Source organism: Heloderma suspectum, chromosome 6 (assembly GCF_057233095.1).
Source record: "Heloderma suspectum isolate Gila_16-S chromosome 6, 16-S_ref, whole genome shotgun sequence".
Lineage (NCBI taxonomy): Eukaryota > Metazoa > Chordata > Lepidosauria > Squamata > Helodermatidae > Heloderma > Heloderma suspectum.
In genome coordinates, this window is record NC_139463.1 from 97,892,433 (window position 1) to 97,919,754 (window position 27,322).

General features: G+C 46.4%; 1 protein-coding gene across 1 annotated transcript; it reads right to left on the reverse strand.

The window, feature by feature from the left end:
* Positions 1 to 1,219: 1,219 nt before the first annotated feature.
* Positions 1,220 to 27,036, reverse strand: LOC146342005 (excitatory amino acid transporter 2-like). Its single transcript, XM_084808449.1, has 10 exons — positions 26,907 to 27,036; positions 15,565 to 15,717; positions 11,649 to 11,899; positions 11,351 to 11,528; positions 10,929 to 11,055; positions 9,348 to 9,581; positions 7,401 to 7,595; positions 6,997 to 7,131; positions 3,346 to 3,568; positions 1,220 to 1,324 (listed from the first exon to the last, which is right to left on the reverse strand). The coding sequence occupies exons 1-10, from the start codon at positions 27,034 to 27,036 to the stop codon at positions 1,220 to 1,222; spliced, it is 1,731 nt and encodes a 576-aa protein (XP_084664575.1).
* Between the last annotated feature and the right edge of the window lie 286 nt (positions 27,037 to 27,322).

Sequence of the window (27,322 nt, forward strand, 5' to 3'; positions counted from 1 at the left end):
TAAATTTGCATTAAAATGAACGGAATGATTTTCTCCCCCATCCCTAGCTGTAACATTGTGCCAAGAGGCAAAGAGAATGTTTCCCTGGGTTTCTGATGGGGTGCAAAATATGTGTGCCGCTTTATAATGTGATTACATGCACACCCAGTGGTAAGTTCCTCCTTGGCAAATATTGTCCGTGTTTGCCCAAAGCAAGCAGCAGCTATCTGTGCTAGGGAGATGCTGAGGCTCTGGGTTAATCAACAGAATTAGTTGATTAACCCAGTCACTAGTTATGCTCTGCAACAAGAGAGGCAGAAAAGTTAAAATAAGAATTTTCTCCCCTTCTTTCTTCTACCCAACAGGAAATATGGTGACTTGAGCAATTGGTATCTCCAATTAAAGCAGAGGTAGGGAGGGTTGAACCTCTTACAGGCCAAGGGCTGAATTCCATTTCAGAGAAGCTCTCAGGGGACACATTCTGGTGGTGGGCGGGGCCAAAGGCAAAAGGGGTGGGGCCAAACATACCAGCACATTATAGCTTAAAGTTCTTACTGCCAGTCACTAAGCCTTAGGAGAGGCATTTCAACCATTCAGAATGTGGGGGAAAAACTGCACAAAAGCTGGGAAACCACCAAATGATTGGTGGTAAAAAGAAAGGGTGCATGGCCATTTGGGTAAGTCCGAAGGGCCAGACTTGGCCCCCTGGCCTGAACATCTGCACCCCTGAATGAAAAGGATTAGCTAGCAAAGGATGGAAAAGACCCCTGAGACCCTGGGGAGCCTCTACCAGTCACAGTAGACAACACTGGACTAGACCGACCAATGGTCTGGCCTGGTATAAGGCCGCTTCCTTTGTCCTATGAGAGTCCCAAGAGGAGAACAGGCATGTGTAAAAAAAAAAGCACACACATACACACACCATCCCTCTTCCTTTCCTGAGCAATCTATATGCTACAATTCTGTGTGTGTGTGTGTGTGTGTGTGTGTGTTTGCGTGCGCACACTCACACGCACATAGACACATGTACAGGAGCAGCATGTTACTACAGCTGCCCTGGGAGGAAGGCTGTTGGATTTATCCAGGGATCTTGCACCCAGTACTTTGGTTGTTGCGATAGCTGGGTTTAGGTATGAAATGCACAGAGGAGGTAATCAAATCATTATTGTCCCTTCTTCCCCGCCCCATGTCTGCCCAGCGTGTGTGTGGGGTGGTGGGAAGAACGAGGGGGAAAGAGTATCTATTCCGCCTTGTCTTCCTTCTCTTCTCCTTTCTCTTCATCATTAGCAGGTCCCTCTTCATTGTTCTCACTGTATTGCGATGCTGCATCCATTTTCTCAGGGGGCTAGAAGCAAAAACAGTATTTGTTGTTGTTATTCAAGCACGTGTATGTGTTTTATGTCTAGACCTCTGGGCTTAAAATCTCTCTAAAACCTGTGATCAGAAAAGAAGGATTCCAAATGCTTTTTGTGGTAGAGGCTCCTGTGCCTTTAAACATCTGCTCAATAGGGAGAAATGCTGTGAAACTGCAAGCACAGTGATTGGGGAAAAGCTCTATCTATTGTATTCTCCCCAATCCTGGCTTGTACTTGTTAAAAGACACAGAAGCCTCTGCCACGAAAGGAGCTAGCAACCCTAAAGGCAGCAAGATCAAATTCAGGAAATAGTTTCCTAATTCAATTCATTTGCATACACCAGCATTGCATATTCGTATGCAGAATGCCTTGCACAAAGAAGAATGGGACTTAGCCAGTTTATTGCTTCCCATGTCCCAGTGCTAAATCTTGGCAATACCCCTGATCCTTCACTCCAATTAAGTCCTGACTCAGAGGTATGGAGATTGCCTGAGAATTACTGCAAGTGAGGAGGGCTGAAACAAGATCTTGGTTATTGAGAAAGGCTTAAAGAAAACACCTTAGCTTAGAGAAGAAAGAAAAAGACAGAAAGAACAACTGTCAGGGTGGACACTGAGCCCATAGAATCCCAGAGTAGTTCTGATTCGGAGGAAGAGCAGTCGCTCCTGGGAGAGGAGTGCGCTCCTCTTTCCCAGGGCCAACAGCTGACGGAGATTCCTCCCACCAGCATTCCTAGCTTAGATAGCAGTCCAGGGAGTGACAGAGCGCGGATAGCAGACTGGTTGGATGCGCGGCACAGACACAGAGAGCGGCGGCAAATGGAGAGCGCGGAAAGGAGGCGTAGCGCCTGGTTGGCGCTCAAAGAACGGTTGCGCCCAGAGGATCCAAGGGAAAAGGGGAGGGATTCTCCCTAGTCCTTATATTCAGGGGTCTGCCAGTAATTGCCTTTCAAACGGGGACCAACTGTTCCAACTTAGGGCATAGGGATGCTGCTGCTCAGATCTAGTTGCTACCTGTAGAGTTGTAAGTTGTAAAAGAAGAATAAAGCTTTGAAAAGAATCCCTTTGTCTGCATCTGGACTTGGCTACTGGATTAGACTGAGAGAGCCCTCCAAGGAACCCTTGACAACAACAAAGGGTTAGAAGATCGTGTTTATGTTGAGCCAGTGAATGGTACAATGGTTAGAGTGTTGGATTGGGAGTCAGGAGATCTGGGTTCTAGTCCCCACTTGGGTGACTTTGGGCCAGTCACTGACTCTCAGCTTAACCTACCTCACAGGGTTGTTGTGAGAATAAAAAGGAGACGAGGAGGACCACGTAAGCCTCCTGGGGTTCTGTGCAAGAGGAAAAAAGTGGGCTATGAATCTAATGAATAAATAAATGAGGGGAAATTACTTGCTCCTCCTCAAAAGGCTAGAAGTATTCAGGGGTTATCATTGTAATCAAGGCAATAGCTTTTGAAAGCAAAAGGAAGCATTGCTTCACACGATACGTAACTGGCCAGCATGACTCATTGGGCAGGCACACACTTGTGTGCTCATCACATCACAAGTTTAAAAAGAAAGCACAGACAGCACGTTTTGCCGCCGTTCGAGCTCTGTGCTTTCTAGTGGAGTTGCTTGGTTCGCACATTCAGCTGCGAAGGGCGAAGCAGTTGTGAAGCATGGAATGGTGCTGTGTGTGTGGAGAAGAGAAACGTTCATTGCGTTCTTCACAGCTGAAGCAATACACATGGCCATTTAAAGGAGACCATTAGGTCCAGAGCCTAAAATTATCTGTCTGCACCACTGCATGCTCTCTTGCACGCCCCTTTTGCAGTTAAAACAGGACCTGTCCTCCCGCCTCACTTTAACATGAGCAGGGCAGACCCTAAGAAGAAATAATATATTGAGTGAGATTGACTCAGTGTGATTTCCCCTTGTGTCCACAGGACCTTATGCCCTAGTGACTAAGAGACTGGTCTGGCTCCACAATATTTTCTGAATGTTCATCGGAAACATTCTCCTCCTCACCTCCTCCTCCTCCTGGCTGGGCAGAACGGTGCACCCTGACCCAATGGAGCCCTCCAGGGGGCCCTGGTGGTTGCCCAGAGCCTGCAGTTTAAGGGCGGAGGGGTCCAGCTCATGCCCCTCAACCCCAGCATCAATGATTTCCAACTCTTTCTGTGAGAGGTAATGGATGATGCCGGCGCCAAAGGAATCACCCACCACATTGATGGAGGTCCTCATCCGGTCCCTGCAAGAGGGAAGGAGGAAAACAGGGGAGAGGGTATTATTAAGAGTAATGTGGTAGAGGCCTCTCTGCACCCTCACTCTCCAACTTCCCTGCTTGTCTTTGCGGTTGTTATTCATTTCTTGTCACAGGAGCCCTCTGTAGCCTGCCATTTTGACAGATCTCTCTAAGAAAAGAAAACTGCTGCTGATAGAGCTGCTTCACACTGGTACATTTCATTACTGTGCCACCAAGGGGTGACTTGGATGTGCCATCAAGCACCACAGAAAGAACCTTCACCTCATCTTACATCTCCTCGGGCACAATGCTTTCCAGTGGAGACAGCGCCACATTCAGGAAACTAGAATTCTAGTAATATACATGCATGGAGTTACCCTTAAAAATGTCTCTATGCCCAGTACCAATTTGAAACCTGGGTTGATGGCTTACAGAGCATCCAAATAACCATCTCCAGTGGGGAAGTTTTTCTTCTTGGGGGGTATAGAAATGAAATGAAATGAACGAACGAACGAATAAATAAATTTTTGTTCTAGCTCAGCTTTCCCCAACTAGCTGGTGGAGGATGGGAGTTGAATCCAATATATCTGGACGGCACCAGGTTGGGAAAGGCTGATCAAGCTCATTCTTAATGGTAACAGACTTTGCAAGAGCTCTAAGCATAAGGCTTTTCTTTCCCGTCAAGTTGGCAAGACCGCAAAAAGGCTGCTGTCTATCTTGTTTTACATACACCCATCCTACATGCAATGTATTACGATGGATGAAGTATTTCAGTCCTGCAATGCTTATTTGGAAGCTGAGTGGCCAAATTTGTAACCATCTCAGGAGTGAAAAGGACAAGCACGTGACCATTTCTTTTCTGCACACTTTGGGGTTCATCACACAAGGCTGTTTATTTCACAATTTACTGGGGCTTCTCTTTCCGCATTCTAAGCGAGATAAAGATCAGCTCTTTACACAGACAAGTTCTCCGCAGCTTGGGGCAGAGAGTGAGCAGTGAATCAGTGACTCTCCCGAGGGATTCAAGTATCTCTCTCTCTCCTCTCTGCAAAGCAGCGCACTCGCTTTGAGCTTCTCCCAGCCCGGCCAAGAAAGCTTTCCTCCCAGCCCACGTCAACAGGCAGACATGCTGGAGGAGGGGATGGGGAAAGCAACTGTGATTTTCCTGCTCTCCTCAATGGCTTCCTCTTCCCAGGCTGTGGTTGTAGCAGAACCACACAGTTACACACAGCCATTAAAGTGAATTTACATTTTTTAAAATTATTATTTGCATTTATATCCCGCCTTTTTTCCTCTTGCAAGGAACCCAAGGTGGCTTACATTACCCTCCTCCTCCTCTTCATTTTATCCTCACAATAACAACCCTGTGAGGTGGGTTGGGCTGAGAGTCTGTGACTGGCCCTAAGTCACCCAGTGAGCTTCCATGGCTGAGTGGGGACTAGAACCAGAATCTCCTGACTCCCAGTCCAACACTTTTGCCACTACACCACACTGGCTCTCTAGTGGATTAGCCCAGGGTTTTTTTTAGCAGGATAAAAATCAATTACAGCTGGATGTGCCCTGGAGGTTGACAGCATCATGTAAATGACCAGCAAACTTCTGTGAGTGACCAATCACGAGCCCACGATAAATGCCTCCTGTAAAGACTGCAGACATGGAAAAACCCTGGATGGCTTGGCCAGCTAGGTGTGTGCGTTTAAGCAATGAAGTAGATGCATATGTATCCCTGTAAGAATACTGTCATTTTAATTAATTTTATTTGTTTATTTTTTAGGGGATTTATACCCTGCCTTTCAATTTAAGAAATTGACATGGGGTTTTATAAAATGATGACATACTAAAGAGTAGGGCTGCAATCCTATGGTCTCTCTGGGAGGGCATTTTGGGGGCACAGGATAGTTCTAGTCTCCGGCTTCAAGGGTGAAGGGAGGGATCTGTCTTCAGAGGGGGAGATCTGACTTCAGATGTCCTCTCCCAGCCTCTGGGCTCTTACCCTTCGGATGCTGGAAGAAGCAAACTGGGGCGTGCTGGTGGGGGGTGTTTAGGGGGCAGATCTGGGAGCTTTGTATCCTCAGCATGCAAATCCTTCCCAAAGTCCAGACATGCTTTCAACCCAGAGGGAAACGTACACCAGCTCTGGAGCTGGGATACATAATTTCCTTCCCACTAGTTGCTATAGGAGGGAAATAGTTGTTTTAAAAAAACAAAAAACAAGAACAAAACTCCCTGGGACAGGAAGGAAGGAAAATGCTGCTTCTCCCTCTCTGTCAGCATGAGCCTGGCAGAGTGCTAGATGAGGTGGTTCATCCACCTTCAGAGCAATACACTGCCAGCAGTGGGGTTGCTCTGCCCTGCACTATAAAATTACACAAAGACACAATCCACACATTAAAGGTTGGATCCAGGATCTGGAGGAAGGGCTCTGCTCACAGGAGGACCCCCTGCCCCATTTTGGTGGATCCCCCATCTCCCCCACACGCCACAGCACACCCCATTCTGCAGGTTCTCCTGACTCACTGTGTAGCATTTCCAGGGAACCGGAAGGACTGTTGTGGGAAGGAGGGGGCAGGGAAGTTGACTTCCATCAGCAATACGGATCCAGTGTAAATCTGGATCAAACCGTAAAAATGCAGTAGTAAAATGGCAAAAAAATTATGTCTACACTACTCCCCAAAAGAACACCAGAAATCATGGCCAGCTAGCAAAATAAAATTGTTATCATACTCCTGTATTGTGGATCATCCTCTTGTGCCTGATGATCTCCAGAGGCCGCCTTGCTCCTGACCCCATCTTTCAGATAAGTGCAATTAAGCTAGATACAGAGCAGGGCCTTTTCAGTGCTGGTCTCTTTGGTACAGAACAGCACCTTAAGGGAAGTGCAAAGGCCATTGCTAGCTGCCTTTGGAAAATCCTAGAAAACACTTCATGGAATAACTTTTTTTAAAATAACAAAATTAGGTCTTTAGTGAATCTGTTAACTAGGAACATGAAAGATATCTGTTTTATCCTTTTGGTTTATATGTATTTTCAATTATTTTGCAAGCTGTTTTGAGGCTATCAATGGTTACTTGTCCTGATGGCTATATGCTACCTCCAGTGTCAGAGGCAGTATGCCAACGTACACCAGTTGCCAGGGAATATAAGCTGAGGGATGCTATTCCACTCATGCCCTGCATGTGGGCTTCCCACAGGCAGCTGCTTGGCCACTGTGTAAACAGAACGCGGGACTAGATGGACCTTGGTCTGATCCAGCAGGGCTCCTCTTATGTTCTTAGGAGACATTAGAAAAAAAAAACCAGAGGTAAAAATTACCCCCCACTCCACTCCCTGCAAATTGGTAAGATATAGGTAAGCATTAATGTCCGGTTTCTGCCATGTTCCCCTTCCCCCTTCTCCAACCAGGCCCCTCGATTCCTGCCCCTGGTGACACTCACAGTAGCCAGTCCACGGCAATGAGGAGGCTGATGTCCTGGGTGGGGAGTCCTACAGCCGTCAGGATTAGAAGCATGGTGACTAACCCCGCACTGGGTATACTGGCTGCCCCTACACTAGCCAATGTGGCTGTCAGGCTGTGTGAAGAGGTAGAAAGAGAGAGAGAGAGAGATGTGATATTTATTCATTCATTTATATTTACATTAGTTTGAACAGGCTGTTTTTCCATCCCGTAGGCCAGGTGTGTTCATTTTCTTTCAGCCCGAAGGCTGAATTCCATTTCAGAGAAGCCATTAGGCCCACATTCCAGTGGTGGGTGAGGCTGAATGCGAACGGGGTGGAGTCAAAATACCAAAAAACAGCTGGTTGTAGAGCGCCAGGCCTACCGGGAAATGCCAGGCCTCACCTGACTGTGACGATCTGTCCCCCATCCAAACTTATGCTGTTCATCTGTGCAATGAAGATGGCCGCCACAGCCTCATACAGGGCAGTGCCATCCATGTTGATGGTGGCGCCAATGGGCAGTACAAAGCGTGTCACCCGTTTGTCAATTTTAAGGTTCTCTTCAAGGCAGCGGAAAGTGACCGGCAGCGTCCCAGCACTGGTGTGAGGGGCAGCAAGAGAAAGAAGTTAAAAAGCTATGTATATCCATACAACATTTCTCCAAATGTCCAAGGAACATTTTCCCTCTCCTTCATGTGCCCCTATCTGGACGCAACATGGAATTGCATCATTTGTACATCTTTGAACTGAGCGGCCTATAGGCCCAGTCTTACCTGAGCGACATGACTGACTGCTCCCCTACTCCTTTGATTCATGTGTAATGTCTGTCTGAGGCTCTTCTTTCTTACTTACTTTTTCTCCACCCTCCCTCCAGTGAGGATTGAGTTAAAAAGGGTCAAAGCCGGAACTGCAGGAGAGGAGGGTGCGTGGGGGTGGGTTTAAAAAGATCTTGGGGTGTGACATACTGGATGGGCGGCTTCCTATATGGGGTGTAACCATGCAGCGCCATGTTTTCTCTTCTTTTAAACATCGCTGGAATGGAACACTGCAGCAGCCATGCAGCTCAGAATAACATTTAAGCTGGTCTTAACGCGGCAGCTGTCAACGGGCCAAACTGGATGATACCTGAAATGCATGCCTAGGTGGTTTCCCCCTCTTTCAAATAATGACAGTATGCTTGGTGAGCTGATAAAGATCAGGCCTGTGATGTGTGGGAAAGGGAAGGTTAATTCATTCCCTGCAATGGTCCTGACAAAAAACCCTCCCCAGAGTTGTTATTCAGTGGAGGAGGGAAGCTGCCATTGGCGGCAACAGCAGCCAATAAATAGTTTCAGAGGGTTGAGTTTTGTTGGGGGCATGGGGGGTGGGAGGGTTACACCCCCTTTCCTGCACACCACGGTCCCGATCCTGATCGCTCCCCTCCACCTCCTCCATGGTTGATATTTAAAAGAAAAAAACTAGACATGTTAAATGCAATCAGACTATTGATGTTTTGCCTAGTTTCGCTTTTATACTTTCACTACAGACTAAGGATGCAATCCAGTATGCATGTACCTGGGAGTAAGTCCCATTGAGCGAAATCAGGCTTGCTTCTGAGTAGACACATACAGAATTAGACTACAGACTGGATTAACAGTCGTTCTCTCTTTCCAGAGAATCCTGGACTTTCTAGGAGGTAGACTAGATCTCTCTCTCTCTCTCTCTCTCTCTCTCACACACACACACACACACACACACACAGCACCTTCACCAAACTATAATTCTCAGAATTCTTTCGGGGGAGAAAGCCATGACAGTTCAACTGGCACCAAAAAAGACACATTTGTGGTGTCGTACAGGGGTGGGCAGAAGACAGATCTCCAGACTTTTGAACTTCAACTTCCAGATGACTGTGCCAGCATGGCCAATGGTCAGGAATATTGGGAGTTGAAGTCCAAAACACCTGGAGATCTATTTTCTGACCACCCCTAGTGCAGTAGACATATCTTTTTTTCTTCACTGTACTGATTCAAATCTACATTTTTATTTATTTATTTATTTATTTATTTATTTATTTATTTATTTATTTATTTCGTTTCTATGCCGCCCAATAGCCGAAGCTCTCTACATAAGGAGGTGCTGGGAGTTTGCACAAGAGAATGGTGGCACTTAAATGTTCTACGTGGGAAGTTTTGACTTAGATTCCTGCACTGAGCAGGGGGTTCGGCTCGATGGTCTTATAGGCCCTTTCCAACCCTTCTATTCTATGATTCTAAGTGTTCATTTAACAGCATCTCTCCCCAGTCCCATGTAAAAATGACAGTCACGTCAACAGTTTCAGTGAAAATAAAAGGGAAAAAGTTGCCCACACCTAGAGGCAGTGCCAAGGGCAGTAATCCAGGCTTGGAATATGCCCGCATAGAAGATGAAAGGGTTCTGGCGGGTGATGAAGAAGAAGATAAGAGGCAGTATCATAGCACCATGGATGGCCAAGCCCACAATGACAGTCACCATGTACATGCCCAGCTGCCGGGCCACCACCTCCAGGTCTTTGATATCTGCAATCTTGCCACAAATGAGTGAAGCAATGCCGAAGGGGGAATACCTACAGAAAGGAAGGTAAAGGGAAGAGACTATACATTTTATTACAGCTGTCAAGAGAACTGATGACCTTTCTTTCCCCTAGTTTGTTGCACACTTAACAGCTAAAGTTTCTTTCCTGGGCACTAAAAATAGCTGAAAGATGCTTGCTCAATGGCTTTTGATGACTGGCGGCTACTATATGTGTGGAAGGAGAGAATTGAAAGCTGGAACGTAACCCGTGAAGGAGGCAGAAGTTTGGGAGATGGCTAGAACAAGCAGCCTCTTGGCGTGGTGGAGATAAGGTGGAGATAAGGTTCCCAGTTTGCTTCAGGAGGAACTGATGCTGGTGTCAGAGCTCAGCCATCAACTGGGAGCCAGTGGAGATTATCACTCCCTCTCTGCCCAAGGATGGGGAGGTCCACAGTATCCTATGGTGCCTGGGACCTCGCCCCAGGAACCACAGGACTGCACCCTTAATTTGTAGGTTCATTATCATCATCATCATGGTCAATAGAACTGAAACAAAGGGGGAAGAAAAAGGGCATATATGTGTGTGTGTGTATGGAAATAAATAATTGAAACATACAAAAATAAAAATAAAAACCAATCTCTCCAGCATTTAAAATAATGATATCAAATTAAAATACATGATATAAAATTTTAAATTCAATTTATTTTTAATCTGAATTTATTATTGTGTAATTGTATGGGTTTTTTTGGATTTCCTGTTTGTTTTAATGTTGTGTACACTGGATCATGTGGATGAAACATGGTTTATAAATCTAAAAAAAAAGTAAAATATTTAAAAAATCACACACCCCTAATTTGCCATTAGATGACAAGCAAGGAGAAAATCCTTCAGCCCGCCAACTGTTCTCTAGTCCAGGAGAGGACAGACTTCAGGCCTGTGGGATCTACTTTGTTTTTTAGTAGAAACCCAAGATCCACGAACTGGAGCCTGGTGCAAAAGTTTTACAATTCAAATAAGAATTCTGAACCCAGGAATTTGTTTTGAGTACCAGAACTGAACAGAGCTCACAGTCCTTCCACAGAAAAACCTATTCTCAGTTACCCCAAGCCTTCTTCATTTCAACAGTATAATGTAGGGGGAGGAAAGTAATTTGGTTACTGCTATTGTTATACAATTGGGAGTTAGAAATCCTTACCGCAAATCACCCAGAGATCTACCAGCAGACCCAGCTCGACCTTCTGCCCACCCCTGCTCTAGTCCTCTCTACTAAAAACCTGGCAACTGCCAAAGAAACTTCTGAGTTATTATCTCTAAGTAAATATTTTGCATAAAAATTCACTGGTCTACTGGGGAATTTTAGAAATGAATCTCTAGGTTGCATATCTGTGTCCCTCTCACCACATGATCATAGAGACGAGTTTCATGATGATCTCATTGAGGATGTTGAAGAAATCGGCCACGGGCTTGGCCTGGTCCCCCATCTTCCCCATGGCAATGCCGAAGGCGATGAAGAACCCGATCAAACCTGTTGGGGGTGAGGTGGGAAAGGGGACTCAGAGACAGAAGGGTGCCTCTAGCCCTGCAAAATTACATATATATATATATATATATATATATATATATATACACAAACACACACACACACACTATATATATATATATATATATATATATATATGCTTTAAAATGACTCCACGTGTGGTGGTTGTGACTGCATTGCAAGTTGTTTGTGCACGCAGGCCGGGGATTTCCCCACTGTCACTGCCAAACTCTTTGTTTGCTTCCTGTCCAAGGTTGCAGGGTGCAATGAGAAGTCTCACCCAAAACGTTCATTCCAGCCTTGAACTCCAGCTGTTTCTGTGTCATGGTGCTAGGGCCCACGTTGAGTTCCGTGATGGTCGCGTTGAGCAGTGACCCATTGGCGTGAACTATCTGACTGATGTTTTCTTTATGAACCACCACTGGCGGTACAGGCACCTTCGTGGAGACAGTTTGGATCTGTGTGCGAAAGAGGCAGGAGGGTTGCGTGGAGAGGGTATTTTGGATGGAAGCACCCACGGCTAAGCCCTCCCTGGCTTCCTCCCTGGCGCATGTGTGGCCGGCAGCTCATTGCATTACCTGCTGGAAACAGGCCTGCACCAGGTTCTCAGGGAACAGGTTCCTGATCAAGTCCAGAAAAGCATCCAGGCTGGAGACTTCCTCATTTTTGGTCACCACCATGAGTGATTTCTTGAGTTTTGGGTTGCCAGGGTGGATGGACAGGACCAGAATGACACCCAATATGGCCGCCACCAGTGTGGTGGACATATAATAGACCATGGCACGAGTGCCCATGCGCCCACTGGATTTGGCATCCAGGCCAGCCAGACCTGCCCACAAAACACATCACAGAAGTTACAGGAGCATAGAATGGAAAGGAACAGAGAGGCCACCTTGTCCAAACCAGTCCTCCCCGTTCTTCATAACCAACTGGCTGCTTTTTTTTCTTTTTTACTATCATCCTGAGGCCCACCAACTGGAGCCATACACAAAATAGTGGCTGGGGAGGGCGGAAGCAGATGCAAGATGGTGGCTCTAGTGCAGGAGTTGGCAACTGCAGGAGGTTTGGGGGCTATTCCCCCCCCCACTGGATTAGGAGGGGGAGATTTTTTAAAAAATTGCTGATTTGCTGCATAATGCTCAATAGTGCTAAAAGGAGTAACTTTAGCTTGCTATCAAGCTAAATTTGACCCTTTCAGCACTCGGTTGTGGCTATGGAGCGCTAAAATGGACAAACTTGATAGCAAGCTAAAGTTAGCCCTTTTCGTGCTCAGTAGCCACTATGAAGTGCCATTTTGTTTCTGAAAATAATTTTTTTAAAATTGGGGGTGGTGTTGAAGGGGGGCATGTGGCCCATGGGCTGCGTGTTGCCCTCCCCTGCTCTAGCATCCAGCCATACGCTGGGTTAACCTGCACACGGAAGTACAAATTTACATCTGAATTGCTTCACATCAGACGGCCACCCATCACCCTCCCCACTGCTGCTGGGTCAAAATACCAGTGGAGGAAGGGGTCCACCACAGGGCACGTTGCTGAGGGCCGCCTCAAACCTGGAGCCGGCCCTGGTATGAAGGCAGCAGCCTCCCTTCTTGTTTGTCCCTTGGTGCACAAAGGTTCCACTTAGCTACGGTGCCTAAACAGGCGTAGCTCTTTCCTCCACTGACATGTCTAATCTTCTTTGAAAGCCGTCTACGACAGGGGCCATCTCCACATTGCGCAGCGGTGAGTTTCACAAGTTAATTCATATGTTGCATCAAAAAACACTTTCCTTTTGTCCGATCTGGACCTGCCTCAGCTCAGCTTCATTGAGTGACACCCCCCCCCCCGCAATTCTCTATTTACTTCTTTATTTTACTATTTCAATCCTGCCCTTTTGAGTCCTAAGGATCTATGAGGTGGCTAACAACCACGTGAAAAACAAAATATATATTCGTACAAAACAAGAAATGAAGAACAAACACAATAAACACTCCCAAAAACCAAGCAAGCAAACACTAATCTAGTTAGCGGCAATGCTTCAGGTAGCCCCCCCTTGCCCCCCATATGTCAAACAGAGCAACACCTCTGAGGAAAATCTGAAAGTACTGGATTGATGGGAGAAGGCAGACCCGTAGTCATTCAAATTCTAATATTGGCTCCCGATTCATTTCTGAGCACAGTTTAAAAAGTGCTAGTCATTACCTTGAAGGCCTTTAAAGCTCTATAGGGGTTGGGCCTGAGGTATCCTAAGGTCTGCTTTCTCCCATACAAACCTGTCCATTTGTTGAGATCTTCAGTAGAGGCCTTGCTTCATGTCGCACCACCCTCAGAGGTTGTGTCTGGCATAGCGATGACACAGGACAAGGCAGGGTGGCTAATGGTCCCCACACTACAAACCTTTCGATGCTCTCTAAAGATTGCTTCATTTCATTAGGCATTTCGTTTTAAATAAACTATCTCTTTCCTGTTGTATTTTGTGCTTGAAGGTTGCTTTGCTGCTTCTTTGCATTTGCGATTTTTATAGCTATTTCATTTTACTGTTAAGCTTTTGGTTTTTATCTCTTTTTATCTCAAAGCCGCTTTGAAGGCCTCTGGGTGTAAAAGTGGCCTAAAATGCAAATATAAATAACATATAGCAGGGGTCCCCAACCCCCGGGCTGCGGACCGGTACCAGTCTGTGGCCTGTCAGCAACCGGGCTGCAGGGGTGTGCGAAACCTCCTCACCTTGGGTTCGCGGGGGGTCCATGGGGGGGGAGGCGATCCGCCCCCCCCCCGGAATCCTCGCCGGCCCTGGCCGGCTCCGCTCCATGGTGAGTCCGCAGAGCTGCCGGCCGGCTCTGGCCACTGGCGGACTTCTGGCCACTAGGATGCAAATGGTGTCTGCTATGCGGACGCCATTTGCATCCCTGTTCTACAAGTAATAGGCTACGTAAATCTTTACGTGGCCGGAAGTCCGACAGTGAACCCCCCCCACCCCCAGTCCATGGAAAAATTGGACCAGTCCCTGGCACCAAAAAGGTTGGGGACTGCTGACATATAGAATATTAGATATTTGCATATTAAGGCTGGATCTAGATTTAGTCATACTTCGAGTAGACCCACTGAAATCAACAGGATTTAATTTAGTCATGACTAATTAAGTTCCATTGATTTCAGCGTGTCTGCTCCAAGTATGACTAAATCTGAATCTAAACCTTTATATATAATAAGAACATCAGGTAACCATCCAACCTGCACTACCTAGACAATATGCACCATGCAAGCACCACAGACAAGCTTTTCAAGGTACCTGAGGGAACTCTCCAGCCAGCCTGAGGTGGCCACAATCTACTTATCTAGGAACAGACCTCTGTCCCATAATCCCAGAATATTCACTACTGCTAGGCCTGTCACCAGAATGGTTCCTTATTTAGTATTAAAATGTTGTGTTTCTTTTCAAGTTAATAAGGACTGGAGAGTGTTCCTTTTTTTTTGCATTGTCCACTCACTACAGGGTACAGCAGGCACAGGCTGTGTTCACACATAATGACACACCAGGAGCCCTGGTTTATTAAACCACCATGTGAACAAGCTGTGTTGTTGTGCATGCAGCCCGTTTGCTCCTACTTTGCCGTTCCCTTGGTGCAGGTGGGTAAACTAAATGGGAAGGCTATAGCTTCTTGTGACATCCAAAGCTGGTATTATGGTTAAAAGGTAAAAAAAGGTAAAGGTGTCCCCAGCCAGCTGTGTCCGACTCTAGGGGGTGGTGCTCATCTCCGTTTCTAAGCCGAAGAGCCAGCGCCATCCGAAGACGCTTCCGTGGTCATGTGGCCGGCATGACTGAACACCGGGTGCACGGAATGCTGTTACCTTTCCCGCCGAAGCAGCACCTATTCAGCTACTTGCAATTTCTTGCTTTCGAACTGCTAGGTTGGCAGGAGCTGGGACTGAAGACAGGAGCTCACTCTGTCACGCGGCACTCAGGTCTCGAACTGCTGTCCTGCCGACCTTCCGGTCTGCAATTCAGCGTCTTAACCACTAAGCCACTGCGGATGGGATTTGTTTTTGGTTTACAAATCCTGGTTTATTTAGGGTAAGCTTAATTATGGTTAAGCGTACCCTAAATAAGTCAGGATTTGTAAACCAAAAACAAATCCCATCTAAAGCTGGCTTGTGATCCTGGCTTGTTTGGGGGACCTTAACCATAATCCCAGATTTGGACATCACAAGAAGTTACACCTTTCCTGGTTAGTTTACCCACTCCTGCCAAGGAAGAGTGAAGCAGGAGCAAGGGCTGCCTACTGCTTCATTCACATCCTGCTTTATTAAGCCATAGATTTTGGCCTAAAGTGGTGTGTGAATGTGGCCAGTGATTGTCAGCTGGCTTCTAATACACTTAATATATAATTTTCTTACGGTCTTATAATCTCCTTATTTTGGAGCTCTTCAGGTGGCCGCCCTACCTACTGCGACTAACTAAGCAATGTTACAGCCTGGGATGTGGAGGCAGCTACTGCCACCAGTGTGACCTTCTCACCTGAAATAAGACTGGATATCACCAGAGGCAGGATCAACATTTTCAGCATGCGCATAAGGATGTCCCCAGGAAAGGAAATCAGCATGACCAGGTCACTGTCAAGCGCTGGGAGCAACCTCAACAGACTTCCAAGCAGAGATCCCAAAATCACTCCTGAAATGAAGAGGACAAAGGCAAGGTCTTCATTTACTTCAGAAGGAGTTGCCCTCAGCAGGACTGGCGCAACTGTTAGGCAGAGTGAGGTGGCCACCTCAGTCAGCAGATGCCGAGAAACCAGGGATTGTTGGCGTGGAATTGGAGAAAAGAACTGTGTGTGCCAAGTGGCCTGACCTGCACGCCTAAGCTCATCTGCTGTCCTCAAGTTTGGTGAAGGAAATCAGGGCCAGCCCTACCATTAGGCAGAGTGTAGCAGCGCCACACAGTCTGCCCTAGGCCCCCTAAGCTAGCCTGGAGGATAATATCCAGTTGTGAGTGTTGAAGTAAGATTCAGTTGCCAGTCTGGCTGGTTTTCATATATTGAATGGGAAGGAGGGCGCCATCTTGCCCATTGCTTCAGGCTGCAAAATGTCTTAGGCCAACCCTAGAAAACAATCCTGTCACCAGTGTTGAAGTAAAATTCATCTGCCAGTCTGGACAGTTTCTGGAATGGGGGAAGGGCACCATCATTTTGCCCTTCACCTCAGGCGGCAAAATATTTTGGGCTGGGCCTGGTCTCTGGGATAAGGAATGGAAAAGGCTCCATTCCTCCTCTCCCAGTCTGCTTGGTTTCCATGCTAGCTGCAGTCAAAGGAAAGTCTCTTCCTCCACAACCAGCACAGAAATACAGCAGTCAGGTGGACGGGGACAGATCGCCCCATCCCTTCTCCAATGGTCCGGTTTGTAGAAGGCAATTGTTTTTAAAGGTAAAAGGTGTCCCCAACCAGTCGTGTCTGACTCTAGGGTGCGGTGCTCATCCCCGTTTCTAAGCCGAAGAGCCAGCGCTGTCTGAAGACGCTTCCGTGGTCATGTGGCCGGCATGACTGAACACCGAGGTGCACGGAACGCTGTCACCTTTCCCGCCGAGGCGGTACCTATTTATCTACTTGCAATTTCTTGCTTTCGAACTGCTAGGTTGGCAGAAACTGGAACTGAAGACGGGAGCTCACTCCGTCACGCAGCACTCGGGTTCCAGTCTGCAGTTCAGCGTCTTAACCACTAAGCCACCGCGGCCCTTGTTTTTACTAACCTCCTAAGAGGCTAGTAGGCTGCATTTCCATGCTGTTCATGGAGGGACTTCTTCTCCCCCATGGCTAGCATGAAAATACAGGCTCTCAGAAAGCTAGTAAAAAAAAAAAAAGCCTTCTATCAAGCAGGCTGGTGGAGGAGGGAACAGAGCAACTTGTCCCTTCTCTGCCAGCCTGCTGTGTTAACTAGCTTCTTAGCAGGCTGTGTTTTTAAGTAGTTTTATCTCTGATATTTTTAGCCCTCCTTCTGATGCCTCTTTTAACCTCTTCTGCTGCTTTTAATTAATTGTTTTATTATGCTGGTTCTGCTTTCGTGGCTTTCGGGTTTTAGCTGTGTTATTGTACTGGCTTTCGAGTTTTAGCTGTGTTATTGTACATCACTCTGAGAGCTATTATTAGCTATTGGATGACTAATAAAGGGGAGAGTGAGAGAGTAGGCTAGTAACTTTTGTGGGCCTTTTTACAAGGTTTTCATAGATTTAATACTACAATGCTAGGTGGCAGAATGCAGTGCATCATGTCAGACTACTGGTTGGGGAACCATAGTTCTGAATATTTGCCTGTGTTAAAAAAACAAACAAAAAAAGAGGAAACCCCTCTCTGTATATAGAAAACCAGCATAGTTGGTTAGAGTGCTGGACTAGACCCTTTTGTTCCTGATGTGCTACTTTTCTATCTGCAGGGAGATTTTAAAAAAGAAAAATTCATACGAGGGATATCTCTCACTTTCAGTCCATGGCTGCAATAAGGGGTGTCTCCTATTGGAGGAGAAGGCCCACAAAGCCACTTCACCGGCTCAGTGCCTTCTCCCATATGGGGAAGGATGAGTGAAGCCCATCCATCCGGTGCTTGCAGGGGCTCCTGCAAGTGTCAGACAACTGCACAGTTGCCGCTCCCCCAGGGGAGTCCCATCCCCTGGATTGGAGGGCTAAGGTGTAATCTGATACCTGCAACGTTCAGACTACAAATCTTCATGTTGAGACTGGGTTTGTGTAAACCGAAGACCAATTCTGGACTTTTCTATTTCTCCCCCTATCCCCTGCTTTTTGTACCACATAGCCTGATGAAGCGTTCTGGAGAACTCGAAAACTTGCACATTTCACTGGGATTTTTGTTGGTCCCAATAAAGTTATTGCCCAACTGTGAATTGTGGTTTGTTTTCCCTTTCAAGGACCAGCACAGTTATCTTTGTTTTGTATTGTTTTTGCAATTGCACTATATAAACAAGTGGGACCTGCAACAAAGTGTTGCAGTGTGGATTATTTGCATTCAGGATTCCAGTCATTCCATTCCTCCCCTGGTTTGCCCCCCCGCAATAAGATTTGTTGTACTTCTGCATTGGGCTCCCCAAAGTTTGTTGCTACCTCCCTTCTTGCAGTGGTGCAGCCAGGTAATTTTAGAACCCAGATTTGATAGTCTTATGCTCCCCCTGTAGATAGCCATGAGTATTAGCTGTGAAGCGCACATCTCACACACATACCCCACAACCACCATTTCATGCTCTACAACTGCTTCCACATTATCTACATGTTAAAACAACAATTAAATTGTTTGCCAACCCTTTTTAAAAAAATGTGGAGCATGTGCAGTTTTGCATTTTAAACTCACTTAAACCATAGCACCATCATGTCTACAGGAATAAGATGGAGTTTGCATCAGCTGCCATCACCTGCCAACCTCCAGATTGTCATTTGGGGCCCCTTGGGCCACAGGGCCCTGCACTGTGGTCCCTAGTTGCATCACTGCCCTCTTATATGTGGGCGGCACCATTTCGGCTATGTACGCAACTTGAACACGTTGTAAGCTGTAAGCATTTACAACTTGAACACTGGGAATGATGTGCCCTGTGCAAGACCAAACCGCTGCTCCAGACGCTGTGTGGGAGTGCTGTGTTCAACCCTTCGAGACAGGATCATGATATTACTGATTTCTAAACCATTTTGTGGAAACAGGCTCTTTTTCATGCGATCGGTTCAAACAGGCAGTGTCCTACTGGGAGTAAAGCCAGGCTACAGGGGTTCACGCCCCCAAATCCTCACTGGGAAAGGATCCAGGATAGAAATGGCTGGATGCAACCAGAGCAAATACCATCCGCGGAAGGGAGGGGACAAAGAATGGTGAAAAGCAACCCACTCCTGATCCTACTTACATTCAGTGCCATAGAGACTCCCATATTAAACTTATGGAAGGTTTGTTCTCTGCCCCCCCCCCTTTCTTTCTTTGCACTGAAATCTCTGGATTCTCTGCCAAGGTAACTCAAGTTCTGCACTGAAAATGATCCGTATGAATCAAGGACATCTGTTGGTTTTAATTCTGAACATCAAATGCTTGGGATGGCTGTGTGCACAATTTGGGTAATTCTGGCCACAGTTTTTGCAAGGATTAGGAAAGATGAGGGGCCACAAGGGAACCCTGCTGACTATTCTAGACATTACAGGCATTTCCCTCAAAAACTATTGTCAGCAACACTCAGAGCTAGAAACCTGGTAAAATGAAGACAACAATGACAACAGAAACTGAGATTCCTAAGAGTCTGGATTTTGAGCCAGATATCGGACACGATGTGGAGTGTAATTAAGAGCATGCAGACTTCCTGGCAGAATATTAAGGAAGGCCAGTGTATACAATTAGTAGAATCAAGTGGCAACGTTTTTTCCAGGGTGTATCACTTTAGAGTGCAAACCGGCAGGTTTCATACTTCAGTATCCGCCCCATCCCTGGAAATAAATTTGCAAAAATAGTCATTGGTCAATGCCCTTCTCCAAATACCACTAGCAGAGGTGAGATATGTTACAACAAGGAAGAGGGCTTCTTTTGGTAATGATTTCTCAGCTATGGAAAGCCCTCCTCAGGAGAATAACCTGGTGCCAATTTTGCTGTGTTTTAAGTGCCAGGCAAAACTTTTGTTTTTAATTCACCCAGGCATTAAAAAAACAACACCCATCAGCATTTTTAAACCCTCTGACTTTTCATTGCGGTTTAATCTCCAGGTTGTTTTGTACGTATGAATTAATAATTCAGGCTGCAGTCCTAAACCCTATACCTGGGAGTAAGCCTCCATTGAACACAAAGGGGCTTACTTCCCATTAGAGAGGTATAGGACTGTAAGTGCAATGCTATACATGTCTACTCAGAAGTATGTCCCATTAATTTCAGTGGGGCTTACTCTCAGTCAAGTGGGTATAGGGTTGCAGCCTCAATGGACTCGCCTCTGAAAACGTGTCTTTGACGAATGTGATGGATTTTCGCCAGTTTAATTACCTTCAGTCTACCCTGAATGTGTAGCAAGCAGCTATGTCTCTGTATTTAATTAATTATAGGCATGAGGGTATGATTATTATCAGGACTGCAGCATGCAAGAAGCAGAGGTTTATCCCTTCCTTTCCCTGCAATCCACACACACACACACACACACACACACTATGCAGCTACACGATTTAGAAACTAAGTTCCCACTGACACCAATGGGAAAAAGTTCCCATTAGATTCCTTGATATTAGAGGCCATCTTATAGCTACTTTTTATGAGACCTACCCAACTCGGGATGTTCTTTCCCTGCTCTTTGATATTCCAATATATATAATATTTGCTGTGGCAAGTCTTATACATCACATAAGTGAAACTGGAGGGTCATGACGTCAGGCTTCTCTACATGAGCCATTTCTTGTACACTCACTATTCCCTACTCACGGTTGTTTACGAGTTCTTTAGACTATGACGTGACCCTCTAGTTTTGCTTCTGTGTCTAACCAGCACTTTCAGCAAGTTTTTTTAGAGCAGCAAAAATGCAGCATTTAATTGTGAAACTGAAAGAATGTGTAAATGAGATTTCCTCTTGTGTATTTGCAGTATTACGCTATACCACAGTGCCACCTAGAGGTTATGTAGTGCAAAAGCAGGAAAGGGAACGTTCCTCTTGCAGTGCTTGGATCTCAATTCTGCGCTGAAACCAAAAGTAGATACAGTGGATTAACAGCTTTGTGTAGAAAAGCTCATTGTCTAAAGAACTCGTAAACAATTGTGAGTAGGGAATGATGAGCACATTATAAACGCCTCATGTAGAAAAGCCCAACATCCCTCTGTACAACCACTCCTAGAATACTTTGGTTTCTGTTTGGAGACACTATCATAATAGTAACTCAAGATGAGATCTGTGCCCCCACTCCCACTCCCTTCCACACACACACACACACACACACACACACATACTGTAAACCCTGCTCATATTCTCCTCCCTGGAACAAAATTCTCTTCCCCTTTCAACACATGAAATACTAGTGTCCTCTAGACCAGGGGTCCCCAATCCCCGGGCCACGGACCAGTCCCGGTCCGTGGCCTGTTAGTCGCTGGCCTGCCATACAGCAGGAGGTGAGCATAGGGGTGTGCGAAACCCCCTTACCTTGGGTCTAGGGGGGGAGGCGATCCGTCCCTCCCCCCTGGAATCCTCGCCGGCCGCGGCCAGCTCCACTCCGTGGCCGCAGAGTTGCCGGCTGGCTGTGGCTGCTGGCAGACTTCCAGCCGTTGGGGCACAAATGGAGTCCGCATAGCGGATGTCATTTGCATCCCTGTTCTTTGCAGTAATAGGCTACGTAAATCTTTACGTAGCCTATTACTGCAAAGAACACGGACGCAAATGGACCTCCTCGGTCTGTGGAAAAGTGGTCTTCCACGAAACCGGTCCCTGGTGCCAAAAAGGTTGGGGACCGCTGCTCTAGACCCTTTGGTCTTCTTGTTCAAGCTGATTAGGAGCTGGCAGTGGGCACGGGGCCAGGGTGTGTGTGCTGGGGAAGTTACAGGGATTAGACCATGTTTAATTTTCTTTCTCCTGGGCAATGACGTAAGAGAAACAATGAGAGACTAATGAAATCCTGGCCCTTTACCCTATCAATCTGTGGTTCTGCCAGTCCCTGTGAGACTGGATGGCTTGTGTGTGTGTGTGTGTGTGGCTAAGAGGGGAGCATATTTGAATCTGCATAACTCATTAAGAGAATGATAAGACTATGGTAATCAACACAGACAGAAATATTATGTGTGATTCATTTATGAAGGCATCAAGGGAAGAAGGAAGGAAATGAGGAAGGTAACTGTATATTTTAAAAAAGCCAACTTCAGTTACTGTTAAAAGTGTGCAAGCTTTGTGTTTTACGCAGCTAAGGCAAGATGAAGAGTTCTGTGGGTGCCTGCATGCTGCTATACCCCAAAGAAGTTGATTCAATACCACCTTAGCTGTATTTAAAAAGTATGTAAGTGGCAATAGGGGATAGGTAGTCATAGATGGTGCATACTTCAAAAAGTTCCTTTCCTGCCATACTGGTTTTGCCCTCAACCCCGGTCTCTTCCTCCTCCACATCTAAGAAATTGATGCTCTTCCTTTAGTATTCTGCTGTCAGGCTGTTCCCAAAGAGGTCACGGGAGGCTAAGAACCCAGCCATGTTTGCAGGGCAGTGAAAGTGTGTGTGAGTGTGTACGGCTGCAAGATATGGCACATTGCCCAGAGATGGGAGATTAGATGAGGGGCTATAGAAGGTTACTGCCCAGGTTTTACTACTTTAAAAAAATGTCTCGTTGATAGAAAATGTGTCATATAATTTCTCTCTCTTCTGGGACCATGACAGTTATAGAAACTGATGTGTAGAGGGATACAACACAGCAGCCATCAACCCTTTTCAGGTTAAACTCATCTTTAACATAACCTACAACTATGGGACTCAGTTTTTTAAAAAATGCATATGTCTCTCTTTCTCCTCTCTCTCGTTTTTCTCACTGCAGATTCAATATATATTCCTTCTCCTGAGGGCAGCCTTCCCCAAACCGGTGCTCTCCAGATGCGTTGGACTACAGGCTCCATACCCCTATAGCCAGTATACCATGGCTGGCTGTGCGATTATGGGAGTTGTAGTCCAATGCATCTGGAGGGCACCACGTTGGGGAAGGGTGCCCTAGGGAATTCTGGGAAGTCTGAGGGGGTGCCTCAGTCTCTAAGAGAGATGTCTTAGTTCCCTTACCAAGCTACAATTCCAGGGGGCGGGGGAGGCATGGCAATTAAACAAGTTTGGAACTCTGTTTCCGAAGTTCAGGCGTGAGTGCCATTGCTTAATTCAGGGGTCCTCAATGCAGCGCCTGCATTGAGGACCTAGGGAGGTGGTGGGCCCTCCCACACTGAAGGCATTCAAGATGAGGCTGGACAGCCACCTGTCAGGGATGCTCTGAGTTGGATTCCTGCATTGAGCAGGGGGCTGGACTCGATGGCCTTGTAGGCCCCTTCCAACCCTGCTATTCTATGATTCTATGATACCCATGAGGACTCCCCAGTGGTGCCCACGAAGCTCTCCCCTTCCTGCTCTCTTAAAAACAATTGTTTTAAACCTCTGGAAATGTTGAGGCAGCCGTCTTTCTCTCCCTCCCTAGTCCCCTTTGCCTTATTTCCCCCTCCCTCCCAGCCTCTAGCCTCGCTATTCCCCCCCCCACACACACGCCACTTTAGCTCACTTTTGACTAGCCAGGCCCCCACGGCAACTACTATGTGACCAACAACATCCCCCATGGGAGCCATGATGTGGTGGTGCCCACAGCAGCTACTCAAATCCCCAAATGTCCAAAAAGGTTGGGGACCCCTGGCCTAGGAAGCCAAAATGTCAATGAACATGCACACAAATTGGAGGTATCAGCAGGCTTGGGGAAATCCCAAGGTTTGCAGAAGTACAAAAAATCTTCAGGGGGAAAGAGAAACCTTACTCCAAAAGAGGAAGACCCTCCCAAACAGCCTAATGGGGACTGGGCATGCTCAGTGGCCACAGAATTGGCACTGACTGTTGTGAGGAGGGGTGTGCGGAAAACCAGGGATGGGAAAGGGGGAATGAAATGGAGTGGAGTGGCTGGAATCCTGGGCAGCATCACTCCAGACTGCAACATTTTGTTGCAGGTCACTTGTAAATGTATAAATGTGATAATTTTCTCCTTCTCTCCGCCTTATTCTCATATTCCTTCTTTCATCTCTCTCTTCATAGCAAATCGTTTTGACCCACTAGTTCAGGAGTGGGGAATATGGGGCCCTCCAGATGTTGGACTCGAAGATGTTGCACTCCAATGTGGCCAATGGTCAGGGGTGATGGGAGGTGGAGACCACCGACATCTGGAAAGCAGCTGGTTCCCCACCCCTGCACTAACTGAAGACCAACAGTCTGGTCCATCAGATAGCGCTGCAATTCTGCAAAACTTAACTACTTGGAAGTAAATTGTATTGGAACTTACTTACAAAGTAAACATGGTAAAAAATTTATCTGACAAAATGGGGGGGGGGAGGATTCTTAATCTACTTCTAATTAAAATCTGTTTACAAAAATTAAAATTTATATTCTCCTAATTTGTAATTTCTAATATTCCTCATCATAAGGCTTAAAAATATTGAATTGAACCACTTTATACCCTTGTTATTTAAATCTACCATTTATTTGTAAATAATTCCTCAAAAACAAATTTCAAAGGCTATATTATTTGAAATTTAAGGTGCCAACCCCTAATTCTGAAAACGTCAAACTTGGAATCAGGGGGGGAAGTTTTGTTTCCATTGAGTTAAAGATTGTCAGAGCTGCCTCAGTGAGTTGACTCACGGTGGAAAGAGTGTCTCCTATCACACAAACTCAGTTCCCCACTGGGAATAATACTGACCAATCTCACCGGGTTGTTGTGAGGGTAAACATTATGAAGGGTCTTTATTTACTTAATTTGCATCCCACCCCTCCTCAAAAGGCTTTTGTACACCAGGCTTTTATTGTGCGCTCATCATTCCTCGCTCACAGTTTGTTATGGATGCTTTAGAGGTTTTCTACCTGAGGCTGTTAATCAGCTGTTAATCCACTGCATCTATTTCAGATTTCATTACAGAATTGAGATCCGAGTACTGCATGAGTGTTTTCTTTTCTGCTTTTCTGCTACATAACCTCTAGATGGCACTATGGTATAGCAGAATAGCACAAAAACACAAGTGAAAAAAGCCGTTTCTTTCACTTCCACAATTAAATGCAGCATTTTCACTGCTCTAAAAAAACTTGCCAAAAGTGTTCATTAGACACAGAAGCAAAACTGGAGGGTCATGTTGTCATCTAAAGAACCTGTAAACAACCATGAGTAGGGAATGATAAGTGCATGATAAATGCATCATGTAGAAAAGCCCTCAGACAATGTCAAACTACAGCAGAAAGTACAGAAAGTCAGGAAAGGAAAAGCTCTTTGTGTAGAGATCTGAGCTTCATTTTGTGATGAAACTGGAAGTACATTGAGTGGGTTAACACCCTCGCCTAGAAAAGCTCTAAGGCGCTCAAGGCATATAGATGGTTATTTTTTCTCCCCCTCCCCATTTTAATCTCACAACTCTGAGATAAGTTAGGCTAAAAGAGAGAGAGAGAATATGATTGGCTCAAGTGTACACAGTGAGCTTCATGAATGACTTGGGATTTGAACCCACATTTCCCAATATTTGTCTAGTACTCTAATGCAGCCTTCCCCAACCTCATGCCCTCCAGCATGATGGGAGTTGCGATCCAACACATCTGGAGGGCATCAGGTTGGGGGAGGCTGCTTGAATCACTACATCACACTGTCCCTTTCTATAGCCGTATCCATAATAAGAAAGGGTTCAACTCATTTCCTGTAGCATAGGACGGGAGACTGTGTTATTGGAAGCCAGTGGAGGCTGGTGGTTCCGATGTCAGTGGGGTGACAAATCCGCCCTGGGTTTCAGTCAGAATGGTCAGAACTCTAGAGGACTATCCAAGGTGCAGAAGCACCTTGGACAGCTCCTTCAGAGTTCTGACTGACACCTGGAGCAGATTCACCACCCCACTGACATCGGAGCCACCAGCCTCCACTGTTGGAAACTCTGAGTGGGAGTAGAAGAGAATTTAGGAGTAGAACAGGATCAAGCCTGGGGGCCAAATCCAGGTTACGGGGTTCCCCAGAGGGCCATGCATCCTTTCCCTGGCCCCACATCCTTTCCCCCAACCGCTGATCGTTTCCCCAGCTTTTGTGCTGGGTTTTTTCCCCTATTCTAAAAGGCTGAAATGCCTCTCCTAAGGCTTATTTACTGGCATTTGACAGTAAGAACTTTAAGCTAAAATAGGCTGGTAACTTGGTCTTGCCCCTTTTGTTTTCAGGCCTGCCCACTGCTGGAATGTGGCCCCCAAGAGTGTCTCCAAAATGGAATTTGGCCCTCTGGCTGAAAGAGGTTCTGCACCCCTGGAGTAGGGGAAAGAGAGCAGGGGGGAGGAGAAGCTGGACCAGTTGTTCCATTTTCTGGGCAACGGGACACCCTATAGCAGTGGTTGACAACTACATTGGCTGATGGGTAAAATGTAGACAGAGGCTAACGGGGTCCCCTCCCCTCCTCCACTTTGTCACTGCCATTCTGTAGGGCCAAAGTTAGGTGGCTGATTTCGGGTGTCATGAAAAGGCAGCAACCGATACTTAATTTATTACGCTTGTTATTTTATTTACTGCCAGGGAGGTTGAGAGATGCTTGTGGGATTTTCTGTCTCAGGTGCCATAACTTGGCTGGCTTTGGGTATGGTGCACCTTGGCTTGGGGAAGGGCACTCTTCATTCCTCTCAGCCTCAGGCAGTGAAATGTGTTGGGCTAAAAGCCTGCTGAAAACCCAGCTTGGCAAAATTCCTGATCAGAGGTGGGGAAAAGGTAGACTGCAGGGATGAAGGCTGTGGGACCGGACTGCACAACACAATGTATGTTTTGGAAACTTCCCCTGTTGAGGAACGCCCTAGTTGTGAAGAAAATGGCTAGAGTTAAGAAGGTTGCTTTTATCAACCAGAAGTGATGAGACAATTGGAAGACATCTGTGGGGCAGATTTGACTCATGGGCTGCATATTGCTAACCACTGCTTTATCAATCTGCCTGTTGCATAGTTTACTACTGTTTGCCATTTATTTACACCCTAAAAACAATGTGCAAGATGCTGCACAGAGCATAGAAGTGATGCCAACCCTGTGCAGATTAATTTAAAGAAGGAAAGCTACTTTTAGCCATAGCAGTGACAGCAGAGAGACAGAAAGGGGAAATGGAGACCAAGCAGGTTGTTTACACGTGCTCATGATCCCACTCCAGCTTACCAATTATGGTGAGAGTGAGCAGCAGGTTTCGCATAAGCCACCCACAGTGCTTATCCAGGCAAGGTTTCGGCAAGTCTTCCAAGCTGATGCGGGGGCCATCTGCCATGGGCACTTCTACATGGTTAGTCATTTCCAGGGTCACTCCCAACAGGCCTGTGTTTTGTCTCAAGGAGAGAGCGGGGGCGGGGGCGGGGGTGGGAAGGGGAGGGGAGGGGAGAAAAAAAAAAAGAAAAAGTTAATTTGGATGGCAACAAGACCCAGTTTTTTATTTCAAAACAGAGAGGTCTGGAAGGCACATAACAGCAACAACAACAGCAACAACAGCAACATTTAATTGATTAATCAATTTAGGGTGCAATCCCATGCATGTTTTGACAGAAAAAGGGGCATGCTGGGTGTTATAGGGCTCTGTCTAA

Bases quoted from the DNA above. Each gene is read 5' to 3' on its own strand.
- LOC146342005 (XM_084808449.1), bottom strand. From the start codon at position 27,036: ATGACTAACCATGTAGAAGTGCCCATGGCAGATGGCCCCCGCATCAGC. The intron at 11,529-11,648 runs GTAATGCAATGA...TTTCGCACACAG, and splicing joins TGCAGGCCTGTTTCCAGCAG to ATCCAAACTGTCTCCACGAA. The intron at 3,569-6,996 runs GTGAGTGTCACC...TCCCTCTTGCAG, and splicing joins ATTGCCGTGGACTGGCTACT to GGACCGGATGAGGACCTCCA.